This window comes from Pristis pectinata, chromosome 20 (assembly GCF_009764475.1).
Source record: "Pristis pectinata isolate sPriPec2 chromosome 20, sPriPec2.1.pri, whole genome shotgun sequence".
NCBI classification, from domain to species: domain Eukaryota; kingdom Metazoa; phylum Chordata; class Chondrichthyes; order Rhinopristiformes; family Pristidae; genus Pristis; species Pristis pectinata.
The window spans coordinates 8,705,541-8,727,603 of NC_067424.1; the positions used below are offsets into that span (position 1 = coordinate 8,705,541).

The window sequence follows — 22,063 nt, forward strand, 5'->3', positions numbered from 1 at the left end:
AGTAATCCATACACATGGTGGTGAGAATGAAAGGCCGTAACTGGAATGCTGGGTGGTGACGCATCTGTTCCCCCACCACCTCCATCACAGCTGTTATTTCTCATTTTTATGTCATTATTAAAGCTATTTTCTGCTCCAGCCTTGTTATCTGTTCTCAGTATGAGGCCTTCTACAGGACATCCGAGATGTCCTCCTTTTACAGAAAATGCGGCTTTACTCCCCACTGTGGCTAATGGAGCCCTCACCCACATCTCCTCTATTTTGTGGACCTGATCTTACCCCACCTCCCCCTAGAACGAACAGAGATAGAGTTCCCTTGGTCCTCAGCTATCACCCCACCAGCCTACACGTCCAGCACATCACTCATCGACATTTCAGCCAACTACAGTGTGACCCCACCACCAGCCACATCTTCCCCTCCCCACCCCTTTCTGTTTTCCACAGGGGCCACTCTCTTCATGACTCCCTGGTTTGTTCAACCCCCTTCCCTTCCCCACGCACTTTCCCCTGCAACCATAGGAGGCGTAACGCATGTTCCTACACTCCTTCCCTCACCACCATCCAGGGACCTAAACAGCCCTTCCTGGTGAGGCAGAGATTCACATGGATCTCCTTCAACCGTGTCTATTGCATTTGGTGCTCTTGATGTGGCCTCCTTTACATTTGGTGAGACCAGGCGCAAACTTGGTGACAGATTTGCTGAGTACCTGCACTCCATCCACCATGGCCATTCGGAGCTCCTGGTTGAAATTCCCCTCCCCATTCCCACACCGACATATCTGTCCCTGGTTTCTGCCGCTGCCAGGGCGAGGCTAAGCACAAACTAGAGGAACAGCACCTCACGCCTGAGCAGTCTACGACCTGATGGCATGAACGTTGAATTCTCCAATTTCAGGTGACCTGCTCCCCCCCGGCCCTTTTCTCTCTCCTCCTGATCTATCCAGTCCTCCTACACACACACCACACGCCCCCAGCACCCAATCACCCTGTGTCTTTCCCCTCCTCCAGCCATGCCCATCAACTCATTCACCACACCGCCCCACCTCCCCTATTTGGTTCCATGCTCCACCTTCCTTCCCTTGCAGATCCCATCATCTGCAGCCCTTTGTTGCCTCCACCTCTCACCTCCCAGCCTCTTGTCACTATTTCCACATTTCCCTCCTCCGTCTGCCTATCACCCCTCCTCACCCAGATCCACCTATCACTTGCCAGCTCTTGCTCCACCTCTCCTTCAGTCCAGATAAAGGGCCTCAACCTGATACATCAACTGTCCATTTCCCTCAACAGATGCTGCCTGACCCATTGATTTCCTCGAGCAGTTTGTCTTTTTTGCTCCAGATTCCAGCACCTGCAGTCTCTTGTGTCCCCATAGGAATTGAATAATGTGTGTCGTTTATTCCCTACCCTGGAGTTGTGATCATCAGACATTGATATTGTCCTGAGATTGCTGGAGACACATTCGGACAGGGTGTGGTTTTCTGATCAGACAAGATGTGTGAGTAAACTGTCTGATAGGGAAAGTGTTACCATCTGTGCATTTTGCAAAACCAGTCTCAACCCAAGACGGTGATTTCAGCCAGTGCTTCCTTTCAGTGTTGGAAGCATCATCCACAGTGACAGATACTTCATCATCACATCTTACATTTAGAAAGTAAATCACCTTGTACACATTTACTGTCCCACCACCCCTGTGCTATCTGCACCACCCTTCTTCATTTCTGCATTGCTGTGGTGCCTAGGACATTCCTCTCAGAGTGTCCTGAAGTGCTCTGAACCAGCCAAAGAAGTCCATTTGTATAGTTCTCACTATCCGAGGGCATGTAGAATCAGTCGGTACACAGCAAGTTCCCAGTGACAGCAATGGCTTTAGTAAAGACAGAGGGATAAACATTGACCTGATCACCTGGGACAATTCCCCTTTTCTTCTCCAAAAGAGCATTGTGTGATATTAAATGTCCATCCAACAGAGCAGGCAGGGCAACAGTTTAACCATTAATACAAAAGACTACAACTCCAATGATGCAGCACACCCTCAGTTCTCCACTGAAGATCAGCCTGCACTTCAGTACTTCAAGAGTCTAAAGTGGAATCACTGAATCCCACTGTGCCATAGCTGACAGTTTTTAGAAACTAGGGTCAGAAGCAGCCCATTCAGCCCCGCAGGCCTATCCTATTCAGTTAGATTGATCTGCTAAATTCCAATAACCAGCCTTTGACATCCATTATGGATGTCTTTACCATACAGTAATCTACAATTCCCATTCCTCAGATGTTGTCAGGTCTAGTAACTGAGATGTTGTCCGGCCCAGTACCTGCAACTTTTTGAGGAAAGGGTTCCTCTAATCTTTGGGTGAAAGCAAACCTCCAGATTTAATTCCTGACTGGGAACCAAACTATGATTTTAACCTAGTGCCACATGGGAGGATTAGTTTCTCTGTATTACCCTATCAAATCGATTGGAGACACAAGAGACTGCAGATGCTGGAATCTGGAGCAAAAATCAAAGTGCTGGAGGAACTCAGCAGGTTGAGCAGTATCTGTGGAGGCAAAGGGCTGGTTTCATTTTGGGTCGTGACCCTGCATAGGTCCTGATGCAGGGTCTCGACCCGAAATGTCGACCATCCCTGTCCCTCCACAGATGCTGCCTGACCCACTGAGTTCCTCCAGTAGTTTGTGTTTTGTTATCAGATCCATTCATCACTTTAAACTCTTTACTTCAATGAGTCACCAGCCTTGTTTTGGAATCAAACCATGTTTTTGCTGACTGCCCTTCAAATTTAACGCTTTAACCCCCAGGGCAACAGTTACAACTTATTATTAGTTACTCCATTAGGCAGAAGTAGGGTGAAGGGGCATAGACAGGGTGAATGCATTCAATCTTTTTCCCAGGGCTGGGGAATCAAGAACTAGAGGGCATAGGTTTGTGAGTGGGGAGAAATTTAATAGGAACCTGAGGGACAACCTTTACCACACAGAGGTGTGGTATATGGAACATGCTGCCAGAGGAATGGTAGAAGCAGGTGCCATTAAAACATTTAAAAGATATTTCGACAGGTACATGGATAGGAAGGGTTTAGAGGGATATGGGTCAAGTGCATGTAAATGGGACTAGCTTAGGTGGGAAAATTGGTCAGTATGGAGGAGTTGGGCCAAAGGGGTTATTCTATGCTGTATAACTCAATGACTCTATGACTCCTCTCCAGCCTCTCCTCAGGGCCCAGAAGGACAAGAGGTGCAAGTTTCTGACTTTAATTTCAACGTAGGCTCAGTGAGAGATACAGCATGGAAACAGGCCCATCAGCCCATCAAGTCCATGCCAACCATCATTCACCCATTTACACTAATCCTAAATTACTCCCGATTTTTATTCTCCCCCCACTTTCTTCAACTCCCCAACCCACTGTGGGCAACTTACAGTGGCCAATTAACCTACCAAGCGGCACATCTTTGCAGTATGCGAGGAAACTGGAGGACCCAAAGGAAACCCATTCAGGTCAAAGGGAGAACGTGCAAACTCCACGCAGACAGCACCAGAGGTCAGGATGAAACCCAGGTCACTGGAAGAATGAGGCAGTGGCTCTACTAAGTTGCACCTCTTGTTCTACCCTAATTTAATACATTTTTGCTTGAGCAATGCTCTAATTGACAAATGTAATGCTTTTGCACAGTGGCTAGCTGGATATCCCCCTCTTCTGTGCACACTTAGCATCAATTAGCCTTTTCAAGACTCTTACTGACAGATTTTCCATGGTTGAGGATGCTGGAGGCTATGGATTGAAGATGATTAGTTGGGGGTGAGATACAGATTAGCCACAATCTGATTGAATGGCCAAACAGGGACAAGGAGCCTATCGGCCTGTTCCCAAGTCTCCAGGAAAAAAACGGCAAGAGAGGATGACGTTGGAATGTTGACCAAGGGAACAAACATGAACTAATATGAGTGGAGCTTCGGAGAAACATGTCAGGAAAGCTCCAAGTGTACTAACACAACACAGAGCGGATGAAAAAAGGGCGTGAAGGGTAAAAGTGAAAGAACAACTCACCAAGAATGTTCCTTTTTTCCTCCCCAATATTCTGTCTGTAAGCATGAGCTTCAGACAAGCCTGCAGTTTTTTTGACAAATCTGATGCTTGTGGTTGGGATTGGAGGAATTTCAGAGCAGACACCAGTTCCAGTTTTTTTTGTGAAAAGGCTGTCATTTATTGGTTAATTGAATTGGCTTCACATTTGCTCACTACAAATATAACAGTAACCTTTTAAGTGTGGAAAATAAATGTTTTCTTTATATTGCTCTCCACAGTGTCCTGGACCATGTTCGATGCCAACACCAAGGATTGTCACAGGATGTACAACTGACCTTTTTGCATACATTAAAGCTATCATGCTTCAGTATGAATACTTACTGGATCAAAACGACTCCCAAGTTCAAGCCTCAAACGATCTCAGCTTCCTGAGAAGTAAATGGGATTTCATAGAATTTTACACAGTGGAGAAAATGTAGTCCTTCATGCTATTGTTAGCTCTTTGAAAGAACTCTTCTTGATCCCATAAGCATGTCTTCTCCCCACGCCTAATACATTCCATGTGCTTCTCTGCTTTTGGCCTATAAGCCTCTTTTTTCTAACAAAACACCAGATTGTGTATATATTTGAAAGGTTGACCTTCAAAAATTTACTTCTTTCCAGCTTTTAATATTTTATCCAAAGTCCACGTACCAATGCTTTAATGCTTCCTTCCAAAATGCTGCTGCTTACTTAAGTAACCAATTATTCCTGCCAAAGGCATTCTCAATCACGTAAACTTGTGGCTTCTCCCCAGATTTGCTCCTTCAATACCGTGTGGTCCTGTCAATAGAGCTCCTCTTCAACCTGTCCAATTGTTACAATTTCTCTTCAACCTATCCAATCATTGCAGCGTCCTCTTCAACCTATCCAATCATTGCAGCGTCTTCTTCAACCTATCCAATCGTTGCAATTTCTCTTCAACCTATCCAATCATTGCAATTTCTCTTCAACCTATCTAATCATTGCAGCTTCCTCTTCAACCTATCCAGTCGTTGCAATCTCTCTTCAACCTATTCAATCATTGGCAGCTTCCTCATGCATTCTGGAGAAATGCATGATGAATCTGGAGATTGCTGATGCTGGAATCTAGACGAAAAAACAAGATGCTGGAGGAACTCAGCAGGTCAAGCAGTATCTGTGGAGAAAAGCAGACGGTCAACATTTTGAGTCAGGACCCTTCTTCAGGACTGAAGATAGAAAAAGGGGAAGCCCAATATATCAGAGCAGTGACAGCAGTGGACAAAAGAGGGGAGTGGGGGTAGGCACAAGGTGGTGATAGGTAGATGCAGGTAAGAGATAGTGATAGGCAGGTGTGGGGAAGGAGGGGAGAGCAGATCCACCAGGGGATGGGTCAAAGGTATGGAGGCAGGTGGCATGAGGGGAGGAGAGGAAAAGGAGAGAGAGAGAAAAAAAATGGCGAGAAAAAAGAAAGAGGCTAGGAAAAGGAAGAAAAGTAGAGGCAAGATGGGGGTGGGATGGTGTTTGTTTTCTTGAAGTGGGAGAATTCATTGTTTATCCTGTTAGGCTGTAAGGTCCCAAGATGGAAGATGAGGTGTTGCTCCTCCAGTTTGCACTTGGATTTCTCCCGACAGCGGAAGAGGCTGAGGACTGACATATCAGTGATGGAGTGGGAGGGGGAGCTGAAGTGACTGGCAATGGGGAGATGCAGATCGTGGTAATGGATGGAGCGTAGGTGTTCTACGAAATGATCACCTAGTCTGCGTTTGGTGTCGCCAATGTAGAGGAGGCCACACTTGGAGCACCGAATGCAGTTGATGATATTAAGGGAGGTGCAAATGAATCTCTGTCTCACCTGAAAGGACTATTTGGGTCCCTGGATGGAGGTGGTGCAGGGGCAGTTGTTACACCTATGACGGGGGCAGTGGAATGTCCCTGGGGTAGGAGCGGGATGGGTGGGGAAGGAGAAGTGAACTAGGGAGTCGCGGAGAGAGTGGTCCCTGTGAAAGGTAGAAAGGGGTGGGGAGGGGAAGATGTGCTTGGTGGTGGGTTGCAGGTAACTCTCTGCCTCACCTGAAAGGTCTACATTGGTGAGACCAAATGCGGGCTGGGTAACCATTTGGTAGAACACCTGCACTCTGTCCGTAACCACGATCTGCATCTGCCTGTTGCCAGTTACTTTAACTCCCCCTCTCACTGCATCATTGATATGTCAGTCCTCGGCCTCCTCCACTGCCGGGAGAAATTCAAACGCAAACTGGAGGAGCAACACCTCATTTTCCATCTTGGGACTTTACAGCCTATCATGATGAACATTGAATTCTCCCACTTTAAGTAAACAAACACACACACACACACACACACTTGCCTCTACTTTTCCTCCTTTTCCTAGCCTATCTGTCTTTTTTCCTCCTTGCCATTTTTTCTTTTTTTCCCTCTCCTTTTCCTCTCCTCCCCTCTCCCCATGCCACCTGCCTCCATACTTTAGACCCATCCCCCAGTGGATCTGCTCTCCCCTCCTCCTCCGCACCTGCCTGTCACTGTCTCTTACCTGCATCTACCTATCACCACCTTGTGCTCACCCCACCTCCCCTCTTTTGTCCACCTATCACTGCTTTTTTTTTTGTCCCCCCTATATATCAGGCTTCCCCTTTTCCTATCTTCAGTCCTGAAGAAGGGTCCTGACCCAAAATGTTGACCGTCTGCTTTTCTCCATAGATAATGCTTGACCAGCTGAGTTTCTCCAGCATCTTGTTTTTTTTCATGTATTTTCTCTGGACAACCATTCCCCTCCTTCTGTTAATCAACTATTGTTTCAGCTGCGAAGGAGGTATTATCTTTTTGCTGATTGAAATTTGGTGGCATTGATCCATTATCTGTACTTTATCGCAGTGATGTTATCTACATGCTGTGAAGGGGACTTCATGGGGTATGTGGTTGAACAGCATGGGTTGGAATCTTTGGAATGTAGAAATTGGTTCACAGCAGGAAGCCTTTCAAAAACCTGACATGTTTGATTATTCATACAGATCACAGCACTTTCCCTGATTTGAACTCTTGTGTGACTAACCTTCACAATGGATCAAGCTCGAACAACTTCTTCACAAACTTATGCTCTCAGTACTCGCCTGGTACAAGCCCACCACAGCCCTCCAGTTCCACGGTCCCTCCTACACAGACTGCAATGGTGACAGAAGACAAGAGTGGGGGACCCGCCATCAATGAGAAAATGTCAACAACCTGGCCACCTCATCACGACATCACCTTATCACAAACAGCAACTGCTAGTGTTGGACTGGCACCTAAAGCACAGTCCATGTCCCGCCCTGCTGTATCCTACTCACAGATTTTCGATGTCACCCGTAGGAAAGACAAAAATACTGACCCAAATAAAGATGGAAGTTACAGCAAGAACAAAAGCTCTGTATTCACCATAATCATTGCTTTATTATTAGTGATGATCTCGGTAATCATTTTCACCTACGTATTCCGGAAGATCAGGGTAAGTAGTTGCTTCTCATTCATTTGTTGGTCTTCCTTTCCTGATCTTGTAGCTATAATAGTATAATCATAGAATTAACACAATAAGGAAACAGGTCATTCAGGTGCTAGTGGAGGTGCTCCCAGAATGCTAGGCAACTACACTTTATTCTTATCCTTGCAAATTGTTCTGTCTCAGGTGTCCACACAATTCCCTGATCGATTTCGTTTCCACCTCCTCTGCAGGCAGTAATTTCCTGATCATCACCTCTCCCATACCTTTAGGTTAAATTTTTTTAATTTGTTCCAATCCCCATCCTTGCTCCATGTATTTCCCTCCACCCATCTATCTCAACCACTAACGATTCACCATAAATCTTCTCTCAACATTCTTTACTCCAAGGAGAAGTGCCTCTTTTCTCCAGTCGAACTTTGTAGCTGAAATCCCAGACCCTGGAACCACTTTGCGAACCCTTTCTGCATGTTCTCCTGGACCGTCACATTCCCACCTAAGGCAAGGTGATCAAAATGAGATCCAGTGCTGCTGTTGTGACCCCCATCTCCTCTGACATCGTCTCCATGTTTCACCCCTCGGAAACTGGGAACAGCATGTGAAGAGTGTAAATCAGAGCAAAACTGAGAGAGAGGAATGTTCCAGTGGGCAAGAAAAGTGTAGGTTTTCATAGTTTGTAAGCAAGGAGACATGGATAAAATGTCTCAATGTCCATGAATGAGGATGATGCAGACTGGATTCACTGCTAAGCCTCAGTGTCAATCTCTAAAAATCCCCTGAGGATTGCTCTACCAGCTGTTTGCTAGTCTCCGTCATACCAGGGATAATGGGGAGTGGAATATATCTGGTCAAATGTGGGCAGCCACTCTAAAAAGTTAGGCAAATGACCTAACAAGGCTAGGCAGTATAATACTGGACAATGAAGCTTCAGTGATGCTGAGCAGTTAGGTGACCTCTTTACCCCAGGTGCCCAATATTGCGATGGAGAATAGAAAGAGGGTTTTAAAATAGAATGGAATAATGGGGGGTGGAGGTGATTGATGACAGGACTATGGAAATCTGGACTTTTTTTTTGAAATGTTCATATTTTATTTACTCATGTTCTCAAGGACACCGCCCCTGCAGTTCTTTGAATACCACAGTCAGATTTTTAAACCTGAGGAGACAGGGCCAGAAGACTCATCTGAACTACTCTAATACTATAGCACTTCCTCAGCGTTGCACACTGACGCTGAGCTTCAGTACTCAAGCACCTGGGGTGGGATTTGAACCTGTAGCCTTCTGGCCTTGAGGCAGGAACATTACCAGCACTGAGCTAATGCCAAATTCTGAAGGGATCCAGCCCAGCTCTAAAGTGGTTTATCCTTTTCAGAAACTGTAGAGAAAATTTGGAGGTTACGTCACAGAAAAGGATTGTTGTCACCTGCTGTCTCTTTTTGTTAGAGTTTTGGGTGGAGTGGTGAGAAAAGGCAGGTTAGAACACCAGTCCATCGACAAGTGATGCAATTTTATAGAATTTCCTTGACAAACACACAATATGGCCTGTTCCAACATGCTGGGCTGTAAGGGAGTAGGAGCAGCATTATAGCTGCATTAACACCTGAGAGTATCTTAGGACTTTCCCCATATTTCCTACAGGTTCCAAACATTCTAGACAATCACCTATTTCTTTGTTGAACTGGGTCAGTTGAGTGGCAGCTTGCTGCAAAATGAGAGGCGATGGTAATGTCCGACATCACCTCCCAATTGAACAAAGCCTCCAATTTAAAATTCTCACTTTTGTTCTCTAGTCTGTGCCATACGGCACCCCTCCCAATTACCCTAACCTTCTCCGGTTCTGGCCATTGATTTCTATTGGCCTGTTATTGGTTATTATGCCTTCAAATGCTATAATTCTAGAATTCCCTCACTAAATTGCTCTGCCTGCCTCCCTTCTTAGCTCCTTAAAGCAGTCTGTACAGGTGATTCCCTCTGACTGAATAGCTGAGGGCTACTTTCTTGTAAGTGGATTCAACTGAGTCAAAATGCAAAATCCCAATATGGCAGTAATTTGTCTTTCATTGTATGTGCTAAATGTGGGAAGCAGTAAATGAGAAATCAAAAAACTGCAGATGCTGGGAATTTGAAATAAAAACAGAAAATGCTGGAAACACTCAGCAGGTCAGGCAGTGTCTGCAGAGAGAGGATGCTCATGACACAGGAATGTATGTACTTTGAGCTCCCCATTTGATTTTTGGTTCTGTTGAATTCAAGAGAATTATATTTCTGAACAGGATTGTATCTACATCTGTTCCCATGTGACATTTCAGCAGTACAACAGAGGACAAGCCACCACCCCAACAATAAAATTGGATTGCATTTGTACAGCAGGAACAGACCAGACACCCACAGGGGAGTGAGCAGTGTACTAAAAAAGGAGCAAGAGACTGAACAAGTGGACTCACCGGTCCAATACTTGGATCACTTATGTAATACACCTTGATTTTTAAGAAGTACTGAGTCCTTTGCATTGTTTTAATCAGCCACACATTATTGCTAGTTACAACAAGCAACCTTCCGATCCATTCTCAACGCATGCAAGGGCTCACTGGTCCAGAGATCTACAACAATTCATTGTATGTGCGTGTTCCATAAAAAGGGAAATGTATTGAAAAGGAGGAAACCAATGGGTGATAATTAATTGTTGGTTGCTGACAAGTGCAACAGTATAAGTCACACTCCATCTATTCTTTTCTGATAAAGTCAACAGGCAGCCATACCTCAGCGCCACTTAATGCTGTCAACCGAAGAAGAATTTCTGCCTCCTACTACTTCTCCCACACAGCAGTAGGTTTGTAGATTAGGTATTCATTCATAGAATCATAGATGTTTAGAGGACAGAAGGAGCTCGTTGTTTCTGTACTGGTTGAAAAATTTCAAGTTCAAGTGATACTTTATTGTCATTCACCCATATGATATAAAAACACATGGAGGAACGAAATGTCATTTCCCCCAGACTCACACAACAGAGGACATACAATAAATGCAGACAAAAAATTGTGCAAGTACAAATAGTGCAAAAAATGGTATGTACAGAATACAAAATTAGTGCAGGGTTAGTGCAAAACCAAGTTGGATGAAGAAAAAAACTTACTTAAACTAGTTCAGTTCCCAACTCTTAAACCATAATGTATAAGTTATCTCACTGGGTATTCTCACATGAGAAATATTAATGGAAAACTAATGAGGAAATGCATAACTAACAATATTCTTGATTTTAATGTCACCTTCCAGATACGGAGGAGGAACTACAGAGAATATGCTTTGCAAGGTTTTGACCTAGAACCTAGGTAGGATTTTATGCAATTTTTCTCTATCATTCGAGTACAGGCAGTCCCTGGGTTATGTAAGGGCCTCCATTCCTGAGAACTGTCCATAAGCCAATTTTTCTCATGTCAGAAATGAACAATTTCAATGAGGGTTGATGAACATGAATGTTTATTTATTGGAGACACAAAAGAAACTTCAGATGCTGGAATATGGAGCAAAAAACTCAGTATCAAGCAGCATCTGTGGAAGCAAATGGAATTTATGTATTGACATTTATTTATTGTCTTCCTGTATGTAATTACAGTGGTATAAAATCAGAATGTCCCACATCCAGTGGCTAGTTTTGATGGCCTTAAAGAATCGATGGATGCTACATTGTTTGATAAAGTACTTTGCAAGTATCAGTTGAAGAGATTTGCCTTGTCAGTTTCTAAAGCAAATCTATTAAGTGGCTTCCTGCTGTGAACCAGCAGCTATTCTGAAAGAAAATGTATCTGTTTGCTTACAGCAGGGAGGTTACATGTAAACAGATTTTTTTGGAGTCTGATTGTCTTTGGAATTAATTTGCTGCTATCCTTATTCCAAAATTTCTGAAGATGTTTACATTTCTGTAATGAACTTTCCTGTCTTGAAAAATGCTTTAAAATTTTTTGGGAGAATTTGCATTAAGTCAGATTTCCATAAGTCATGTCATCCGTAACCCAGGGAGTCCCTGTACATCAAATGCTTCTCCCAGTTATGTTGCAGAACTACCTTGCGTTTCCCCATTGCCTATAGTGCACAGACCAAGGAGATGCTCTTTTCCTGCTCCATTTTCCCCACCTAAGGGCCTCTCTTGACTGCCAAGCTCACAAGCTGATAATCCTTGGTGTGCACCTGCAATTGAATTCCTTAGCTGGGGCTCCTTGTATTTGGATAAAGCATAAGAGTTTTCCCACATAAGTGGGAGATGGTTGTGAAGTAATCACATCAGCAATGCGTGTATTAAGATGAACAGTTTTGATTGGTATTGTTATTGCTTTATTATGGTCATTTGTACTGAGATACAGTGAAAAGCTTTTGTCTGCTTGCCATCCAAACAGACCATTCCATAACTAAGTACATCAGGGTAGTAAAAAGGAAAACAGAATGCAGAATATAGTGTTGCAGTTACAGACAAAGTGCAGTGCTGGTTGACAAATAAAGTGCAAGGGCCACGATGTGGTAGATTGAGGTATCAGGTGTTCATCTTTTAGCATAAGAGAGGTCCATTCAAGAGTCTGTTAACAGCAAGATAGAAGCTGTCTTTGAGCCTGGTGGTATATTTTCTCAAGCTTTTGTATCTTCTGCCCAACAGGAGAGGGAAGAAAAAAGAATGACTTTAATTGGAAGCTAGTTAAGTACATGGGGGAACAGAAGAACTCACTGATAGTTAAACAGGGAAGGGTAGGAGGAAACTCAAGAAGAGCGTAAATACTGGCTTCAAGTAATAATCAATGACTTCTTTCTGTACTATAGATAATGCCCTTGCCTCATCAGATGGCTCTGTTTGGCAAATATCCACAAGACCATTGGTTCTCTTATCCATGTCTAGTCAGAAAACATCAGCAATTATTCCCCATAGGCTTGCAAGGACTTCAATTAACAAACTGTTCCTACTATTTGGGCTCAAACGTTCTGAAGGTGAACAATTTTGGAGGAAAGATAGGGTGGAAGATCCAAATTAGGTCCCCTCCAAATAAGCTTCACCTCCATACATAGAGTCAGAGGCATCGTGCAACACAGCATGGAAACAGGCCCTTTGGCCCAGCTCGTCCATGTCAACCAGATGCCCACCTAAGCTCATCCCATTTGCCTACATTTGGCCAATATCCCTCTAAACCTTTCCCATCCACGTACCTGTCCAAGTGTCTTTTAAATGTTGTTATTTGAAATCAAGATAACATAATAGAAATGGCCATCTTTAGTTAAATATGTATTAGCTTTTGCCCTAATGAGTTAATAATGACTTCATACTGTGTGAAGCATATTTTGATATACAGTTAAGCTGTGAATGGTTCTTATCCTCACAAACAAATATCATAACACCTTGCTTATTTTTAATACCATTCCAGATAGTTACACCATGTATTATTGGTAACACTTTAAGATGAACAAGTAGCCCTTGAGTCATGTCCAGCACCATGGAAAGGCTCGGGCATTTATAAAAGCTTGCATATGGTGACAGCAGTATTCCCAACCACTGCAATGATGGGAGACTGGGTGACTTCCCAGTCAATCAACATGTAAGAAACTGCAGATGCTGGAGTCTGGAGCAAAAAAACAACCTGCTGGAGGAACTCAGTGGGTCGAGCAGCATCTGTGTGGGGGAAAGGAATTGTTGACGTTTCAGGTCAAAACCCTGCATGCAGTGTTTCGACCTGAAATGTCAACAATTTCTCCCCACCACCACCCACCACCCCCCCTTTCCCCTCCCCCCCCCCCCCCCCCCCCCCCACAGATACTGCTTGATCTGCTGGGTTCCTCTGAAAGATTGCTTCTTGCTTCCTGTCAATCAAACCCGATGAGCAAAAGTGGCTGAGATTGACTCTGGCGAATTTATCCTCTTTTATCACAAAACGTTGCTGTAGCTTCTGTCATAAGTTCTGTTTAAATAGACTATGGGTAGATTGACATTGTTTACAGTACAAGACAATTGATTGCTAAGACCATGGTCATATGCCATGCCCCACCTCTAACCCATTGGCTGACACAGTCAACAATAGACACTCTGCTTATAAAATGAAGAATTCAGGATGTGCTATGATTGGTTAGAATTAGGCACTGCTTTAGCCTTTTCCTCAGACTGCCAGTCAACCTTTAGCAATTTTCTCTTTACAGTAATTACTCTGTGGAAGAACCCTAACGACCTGTAAAGGAGCAGAAGAGCGGTAAGTGTTTAAAAAGTTTTACCCATAAATAACCCGTTTGGACATGAAAACACCTGAAGCTGATTGATACTGCCGTGCTACACTGTTCAGCCCAGTGGAGTCATTGTGCTGATGAGATCAGCAACTTCACAGACAGAAACAGGAATTCATGTTCGAGAACCATTTCAGATATCACATTACACTGAGGCCCCTCTGTCCTCACAGATACAATCAGAATCAGATTTATTCTCACTGACATATGATGTGAAATTTGTTGTTTTACGGCAGCAGTACAGTGCAAAGACCTAAAATTATTGTAAATTACAAAAATAAATAGTGCTGAAACAAAGAATAATGATGTAGTGTTGATGGGTTTATGGGCCATTCGGAAAACTGATGGCAGAGGGGAAGAAGTTGTTCCTGAATCATTAAGTCTTCAGGTTCCTGTACTACCTCCCCGATGGTAGTAACAGGAAGAGGGCATGCCCCGGATGGTGAGGGTCCTTAGTGATAAATGCCGCCTTCTTGAGTCACTGCCTCTTGAAGATATCTTCAGTGGTGGAAGCGGGGAGATTGTGCCTGTGACGGAGCTGGCTGAGTCTATAACCCTCTGCAGCCTCTTGCGATCCTGTGCATTGGAGCCTCCATACTAGGCTGTGATGCAACCAGTCAGGATGCTCTCCACCTTGCATCTGTAGAAATTGGTTAGAGCCTTTGGTGATATACCAAATCTCCTCAAACTCCTAACGAAGTAGTTGCAAAGCACTACTTCAAAGAACAAATACCTGGTATCCTGGCCAATACTAATCCCTCAGTCAACATCTAGGTATTATCATATTGCAGTTAGTAAGAGCTGTGTGAACAAATTCACTGCTGTGTTTCCCACATTGCAGGAAAAACTACATTATAAAAAAAGTACGCATGATGTCTGTGCTGACCATGATGCCAAATTAAACTAATGTCTGCCTGCACATGATCCATATCCCTCCATTCCCTGCGTGTTCTTGTGGCTGTCTAAATGCCACCCCACTATGGTATCTGCTTCCACCACTTGCAGTCCATTCCAGGCACCTACCACTCACTGTGTGTAAAAAAAAATTTACCCCGCACGCCTCCTCCAAACTTTCGCCCTCTCTCCTTAAAGCTACATCCTCTAGCATCTGACATTTCCACCCTGTGACCAAAATAAAAATAGATGCAGATGCTGGAAATCAGAAATAGAAACCAAAAGTGCCAGAAATACTCAACAAGTCAGGCAGCATCTACAAAGAGAGAAACAGAATGAACATTTCAGGTCAATGATCTTTCGGCCTGATCTGTTGAGTATATCCTCAACAAGCACGGTAGTGTAGCGGTTAGCGTAACACTATTACAGCACCAGCGACCCGGGTTCAATTCCCCCCACTGTCTGTAAGGAGTTTGTATGCTCTCCCCGTGTCTGCGTGGGCTTCCTCCAGCTGCTCTGGTTTCCTCCCACATTCCAAAGACGTACGGGTTAGGAAGTTGTGGGCGTGCTATGTTGGCGCCGGAAGCATGGCGACACTTGCGGGCTGCCCCCAGAACACACGATGCAAAAAGATGTATTTCACTGTGTGTTTCGATGTACACGTGACTAATAAAGAAATCTTATCTCATCTTATCTCATCTTATCTCACCTTACCTCACCTTACCTTATCCAGCATTTTTGGCTTTTGTTTTTGACTTTCTGAGTTCTCCATTCTTCTTGTACAGTCAGCACCACCAGCCTGCATTTCTGTGTAAGCTCCCTGAAGGAGACTGCAGATTCTGGAATCTGGAGCAACAAACAATCTGCTGGAGGAATTCAGAGGGTCGAACAGCATTTGTGAGGGGGTACAGAAATTGTTGATGTTTCGGGTCAAAACCCTGCATCAGGACTGAGAATGGAAAGGGGAGATAGCCAGTATAAAGAGGAGGGAGGGAGTGGTGAGACAGGAGCCTGAGGTTATTGGTAGAGGAGGGGTAAAGGATGACGAGCAGGGAGGGGAGGGGAGGGGTGGGGGTGCGTTGGAGGCAGTGGCAGAGGGATGATAGATGGAGGCAGACAAAGAGAAGAAAAAATGACAGGCAGATGGAGTGAGGTAGGAGGAGCAGAGAGTGGAGACAGCTGCTAGAGGGAGATAAGCAGGAACTCAAAGGGCTACCAATGCTGGAATCTGATAAGGAGGTGATAATGGGAACCATTAGGGGAGAGGTGTATGGCAGTTGGAACCAGAACCAGATGGGGTGAGGAGGGGTTGAAGCCTGTGGGTGAACTATATGTGTAGTGGGTGGATAGACTCCGAGGTTAGAGAACGGGGGGCAGTGGGGGGGGGGCAGTGGGGGTGGGGGGGCTGAAGGAGGGCGGAGGACAAAAATGGGAGGACAGCAGGAGGATTGGAAGGACAGGGAGGGGAGGGGGAAAAGCCCACCTGAGGGGAAGGGTACATAAAATTGGAAAACAATATTCATGCAATTGGGTTCAAGACCACCCGGGCAGAATATGAGGTGGTGTTCCTCTAGTTTGTGTCGGACCTCGCCCTGGCACTGGAGAAGGCCAAGGATGGACAGTGTGGGAATGGGAAGGTGAATTGAAATAGTACGCAACTGGGAACTCAGGAATGCCCTGAAAGAGAGAATGATTAACTCATGCCTTGAATTTCCACATAGCCTGTAATCTTTCCCTGACTGGTACCTTTCCAATATATCCATTCTCCTTTTTGAAGCTACCCTTGATTCTGCTTTCACCACATTCCCTCCTTTGGCTCTTGACTGAGACAATTGATCTCATCCAAGTAGATGCTGACAACACAGTGACCTTCACTGGTATTGACTTTTGCTTACATTGGGTAATCACAAAATCAATTTTGAACACTGGCTCCAGCTTCTGCCCTCCAGAAGTGGCTTCCCAAGAATATTTAAAAGTAAGTGTTTTGATGAATTGTCATCATTCCGTAATGCCAAAACAAAATAACCGTAGTGTGCCAGTGAAAGCATTGGAAAGGTTTTAATCTGATATGGATCTAAATGAACCTAAGATCATCCTGCTTACACAGAGCCAATATCTTAAGGCCAATGCAAATCCAGTTCACTTGTGGTCCTGCCCTCCAGAACTATCCTGGGACCCAAATAAGTTCATGGGCTGCAAATCTGGAAATTTGCCCCTGATGTTATGCTCTTTACACAATATATATTGTTGGCTGTGTATTCTACTGTGCTTCCAGAATCGGGTTCTATCGAAGGAGCTGCCACAATAATGCATGATCACAGGCAAATTTCTATTCCTTAGTGATTTGCTTATTCTATTCCTTCATGTTGGTTTCTCCACATCTGATTCCAGCCCTACATGGGTCAGTGGATCTGTGAGGCAGCAACTCTGTTGGTCATGCCTCCTTAAGGTTTTGAAGTATTTATAACCATAGAGACCTTTATCCATTACAATTTGAAAATAGACAGGAACACTGCACAGCGCCTCAAGCTTGCTCTACTATTTAATTAAATCACAGTTAATCTGAATATTGGCTCCATCTAATCACCTTGCTTTCCTTCCCCCATACCCTGACCTAATAAAGTAGGATCAGAAAAGCAGCAGTACCTCAAATTCTGCTGAGATAAACTGTCATTAATTCACAGCAAACTTTCTATTCCCTATCAGAGCTAACGTCTAGCCTTTATGTTGCAGGTTTTATGGGGTATCTGGCTTCTATGAAGCAGACAGTGATTGCATTCTTCCCATATTATTGATGGACCCGGAACGTGTCATGAATTTTCCCAGAGAAACTTGCTGCCTGAACTCCTTGTGAAGTGCTGGCTACTGACTGCAGCTCGCCATGTTTTGACCCAAACAGTTTCAGCACTGATGAGAAGCCAAACAATGAATGTAGGACCCCTGCCACATACAAAGACACTTGTTTATTATTCAATATCTGTAACTGGGAAACATGAAGAGGACTTTTCTTTTCACAAGGTAGTTTGACGCGAATACTTGTACTCTTCCTCTGTTGTTTTGGGCTAAAGGAGCAGAAACTGCCCACTGTCGGAGACAGTTCGAGCAACCAGATTGGTTTCTGCAAAAGGATGAACACTGGATGAGAAGTTCTTTTTATATTAAGAAACAAATGTTGCATAAAAAGTAGATAGTAGCTGAAGAGAAACAACATATTACTGATTCAACAGACCAGAGTTGCCATAGTCTGACTTCAACAAGTCACTAGTTAATGAGCATGTCATGATAATATATCACCACTGAGTTCCCGTGAAGTAATATTGCTGTCATTCCACTAATTATCAGTCACCTAGTCATTGCTAACTAACAGAATACCTAGTTTTCTGGTCCACTCATGTCCAATCAGGTAGAGCAAGTAGCTCAGAAGTCTAACAGAATGTAATTGTTTATTGCTAATGGAATCAAATGCAAAAGCAGGAGGTTATGCATCAGTACAGGGTATTGATGAGACCACATCTTAAGTGCTGTATGTAGTTTTGGATGTTAATGCATTGGAAGCAGTTCAGGGAAGGTCAAAATGTGAAATGGGCAGATTGTCCTCTAAGGAAAGGTTGAAGAGGCTGGGCTTGCATCCGCTGAAGTTCAGAAAGGTGAGGGAGTTTGATTGAAATATAAAGTGTTTTGATGGTGTATGTGGAAATCCTGATGGTGGTTGTATGGCTCTAAGAGGCACAGAGAGGGTCAGAATCTTTTTTCCAGGGTGGAAATGTCAAATACCAGGGGACATGCATCTAAGGTGAAGAGGGGGAAATGAGTGGGGCATCTTTTTCACTGTTCATCCAGTGGTGGGTGCCTGGAACGGGCTTCTAGGGGTAGTGGTGGAAGCAGATACGATAGTGGCGTTTAAGAGGTTTTTAGATGGGCGCATGAATATGTGGGGAATGGAGGGATGTGGATCATGTGCAGGCAGAAGGGATTTGGTTTAATCTGACATTGTGTTTGGTGCAGGCATTATGTTTGGTGCAGACATTGTGGGTCAAAGAGCCTGTTCCTGTGCTGTACTGTTCAATGTTCTATAAAAATGTTTGATTCCCTCCGGTGTTGACCCCACTAGTGATGGAAGGCATTCAGGAAGACACTTCATTTGCACAGTTTATGCACTCAGCCACCTCTCCAATCCTGGAAGCCACTGGGGCAGGGGATATCTGTGCCAACCAACTATGCCAGTCAGCAGTGCAGGAACTTGCAAAGGTGCTTCTGATGCCTTCTTGGGACCAAATAAAAATCCGTCCCAGAAATTTCCTGTAAGCCCTGAAGATCTGGGATAAGCCAGTTCTCGGCCATTTTCCTTGTAATGCTGCCAAGCTACTGTGGAGCTCTGAGGCCTTTCAGTTCTGTCAGATGTAAAATAAATGTACATAATTTAACAACTATAGAGTAGGTCACATTCTGTAAAAGCCATGTTAAAGTGCTTCCTAACCATGTTCTTTCGCTGAACGTTTAAAGGCTGATATTCTGGCATTTTATTAGAAATAACACTGGAAACTGCTCCAACATGAAGAGTTGACAGAACACATAATACACAGCACTGTAAAAGGCTTCAAGCCTGCCGTATACTAATTACTTTATTAAAGTAAAAGCTAGATTTTTGGATTCGGTACACCCCAGCATTACAGATAGGTTGCGTTCCTAGAAAACTGTCCATATCACGATTTTCCGTAACACGAACCCTTGACCAAAATTGTTGTCTGTTTTGTATTTTGTGGTTAGTTATTTTTTTTCTCACCCTAAGTTCCGTATCATACAGCACAGAAACAAGCCCTTCGGGCCAACTCATCCATGTTGACCAAGGTGCCTACCTGAGCTAGTTCCATTTACCTGCATTTGGCCCATTTCTCTCTGAACTTTGAACCACAGTCCATCCCAATGGGTCCCGTCTGCAAGGTTAGAGGGCTGGATGGAATTGGTGCTCCACAGTACCTAGAGGTGGGCACTGGAACATGACTATTTACATTTTGTGTGCAGTTCTGTTCATCCCATTGCAGGAAGGATGTGGAGGCCCCAGAGAGGGTGCACCAGTATGCTGCCTGGGTTAGAGGATATGAGCCATAAGGAGAGTTCGGACAAACCTGGCCTTTTGCACCCGCTGGCTGAGGCGAGACCTGACAGAAGTCCACAAAATTATGAGAGGCATAGCTAGGGTAGACAACCGGTATCCCTTTCCCAGGGTAGAAATGTCAAATACCGGAGGAGTGAATTTTTATTCCATACTTCATATTTTCGGTGGTGATTTGTGAATTCGTTAAGGGCGAACTTCCGTTGCCCAAAAGCCTGTAACGTGGGGGTCTTGCGTACTTTAGATTTTAAAGGTCTCCAGCAACATTTTCCATTAAGTAAAAGGTCTGTTGTGGGAGCATGAGGGATCAAATAGCTTACTGCTGCCTCTTTTTCTTATGTGAAGCACTATTATGTTTGTTTATGAGTTAATTTATCTCTATTTCCAGCTTCTCAAGCACTTCAAACATCTTTAAATGGTCAAAGCAGCACACCTCTGTTCACGGGGTTCTGTAATCATACAACACAGTATGACTCTGTAGAATGTAGCCATGCTATGTAAATAATCTTAACTAAGCCTAAAAGGTTTTAACGTTTCAATGTACTCTTACTGCAAGGTAACAATAACTATTACTGTAATTAATGCATTGTCACTGTATTCTTGCTGTAACTAGTGTCCTCTTACTGTACTGCTGTATGGCCTGGAGAGGTTTTAGAGGTTATCCTGTGGCAGGCTTTTAAGTGCAGACCTTTGCAATTGACAACACGGGCCTTTGAAACATCATGCAGTTAATGTGCAAACTGATATATCTGAAGTGTGTATAACTGCATCCGATTTCATACATAAACAGTCTACTAAACACAACCCTGGTCTCAATTGCTCTGACAAGTTTAAACTTGATAAGTTGATGACTTGCTGCTTGAACTGTAGGCAGGGTGATGCTGGGGGTGGTGGAAGAATTCAGGTTAATCTCGACTGAAATGGATGATTTATCAAAGAGGAAAGGTTATAAAACTAATTGTTTTGAATGCAGCTAGCCATTTGGCAAAATGCAAACACCTGTGGAAACTTATCATTTCAACTTTGGTATTTATTTATTGAACTGACCAAGCTGAAAACAGGTGACATTCAGGAGACTTTCTCTGTAAAAAAAAATAAAGTCAAATAAAATTACTTCCACATTCAGGAATGATGCAGGGAAGCACAGGGTTATTGTTCTGGGCTTACTGTGGGGAGTCATCTGGACACATGGTGAATTCAACAGAGAATCATTGGGAGCTCTGAAGCAGCAGCACAAACAGAAATCCTCCAGCAACTCCACAGTGGTGACAGGACGTCCTGCTGCTTTATTTATTTTCCAGGATGTGGGCATCGCTGGCAAGGCCAGCATTTATTGCCCATCCCTAATTGCCCTTAAGAAGGTGGTGGTGAGCTGTCACGTTGAACCACTGCTGTCCTTCCAGTGAAAGCTCCCCACGGCTGTTGGAGAGAGGGTTCCAGGATTAAGACCCAGTGGTAGTGAAAAATCAGTTATCACAAGACAAAGGAGCAGAAGTAGGCCATTTGGCCCATCGAGTCTGCTCCATGAGCTAAACTAAACTATTACAATCTAGCCCCAATTTCCAGTGTTTTCCCCATATCCCTTGATACTTTGACGAATTAGATACATATCAATCTCCTCCTTAAATGCCCCCAATGATCAGACCTCCACAGCTGTACGTGGCAAAGAATTCCATAAATTCACTATCCTCTGGCTAAAGAAATTTCTCCTCATCTCTGTTCTAAACAGGTACCCTCTAATTCTAAGACTGTGCCCTCTAGTCCTGGACTCACCCACCAAGGGAAATAGCTTAGTTGTTAATTCTGAGTCAGGATGGTGTGTGGACCTGAGGGGACTGCAAGTGGTGGTGTTCCTGTGCACGTACTGCCTTTGCCCTTTGTTGTGGTAGAAGTTGTGGGTTTGGAGGCATTATCAGGGTGAATAATTGCAGTGCATTTTGTAGTGGTACACACTGCAGCCTGAAAGTGCCAGTGGTGGAGGGAATGGGGTGCCAATCCAATGGGCTGCTTTGTTCTGGATGGAACCGAGCTTCTTGAGAGTTTTTGGGATTTCATTCATCCAGGCGAGTGGAGAGTGTTCCATCATGCTTCTTGCCTGGACCTTGTAGGTAGTGGGGTGTCAGGAGGTAAGTCACTTGCACTTTCGCCTCTGAATCTGAGGTTCAAGTTCATCTCCAATGCTTGGGCTGACATTCTGAGGGGGTGCTGCACTGTAGCAAGTGCCATCTTTCAGGTGAGCCCTGTCAAGGAGATGTAGATGTCCAGAGGGAGCAGTGATGTTCTCTCTGATAC

At 44.2% G+C, this 22,063-nt stretch overlaps 1 protein-coding gene across 1 annotated transcript in view; it reads left to right on the forward strand.

The window, feature by feature from the left end:
* The window catches only part of LOC127580988 (uncharacterized), a 67,185-nt gene extending 46,610 nt beyond the window's left edge, over positions 1–20,575 (forward strand). Inside the window, exons 5-9 of the mRNA XM_052035025.1 lie at positions 4,301–4,457; positions 7,052–7,524; positions 10,789–10,844; positions 13,684–13,733; positions 17,392–20,575. Coding sequence (XP_051890985.1) covers positions 4,301–4,457; positions 7,052–7,524; positions 10,789–10,844; positions 13,684–13,708 — 711 coding nt within the window. The 3' untranslated portion in view covers positions 13,709–13,733; positions 17,392–20,575. The remainder of the gene's footprint in view (positions 1–4,300; positions 4,458–7,051; positions 7,525–10,788; positions 10,845–13,683; positions 13,734–17,391) is intronic.
* Positions 20,576–22,063: the final 1,488 nt, after the last annotated feature.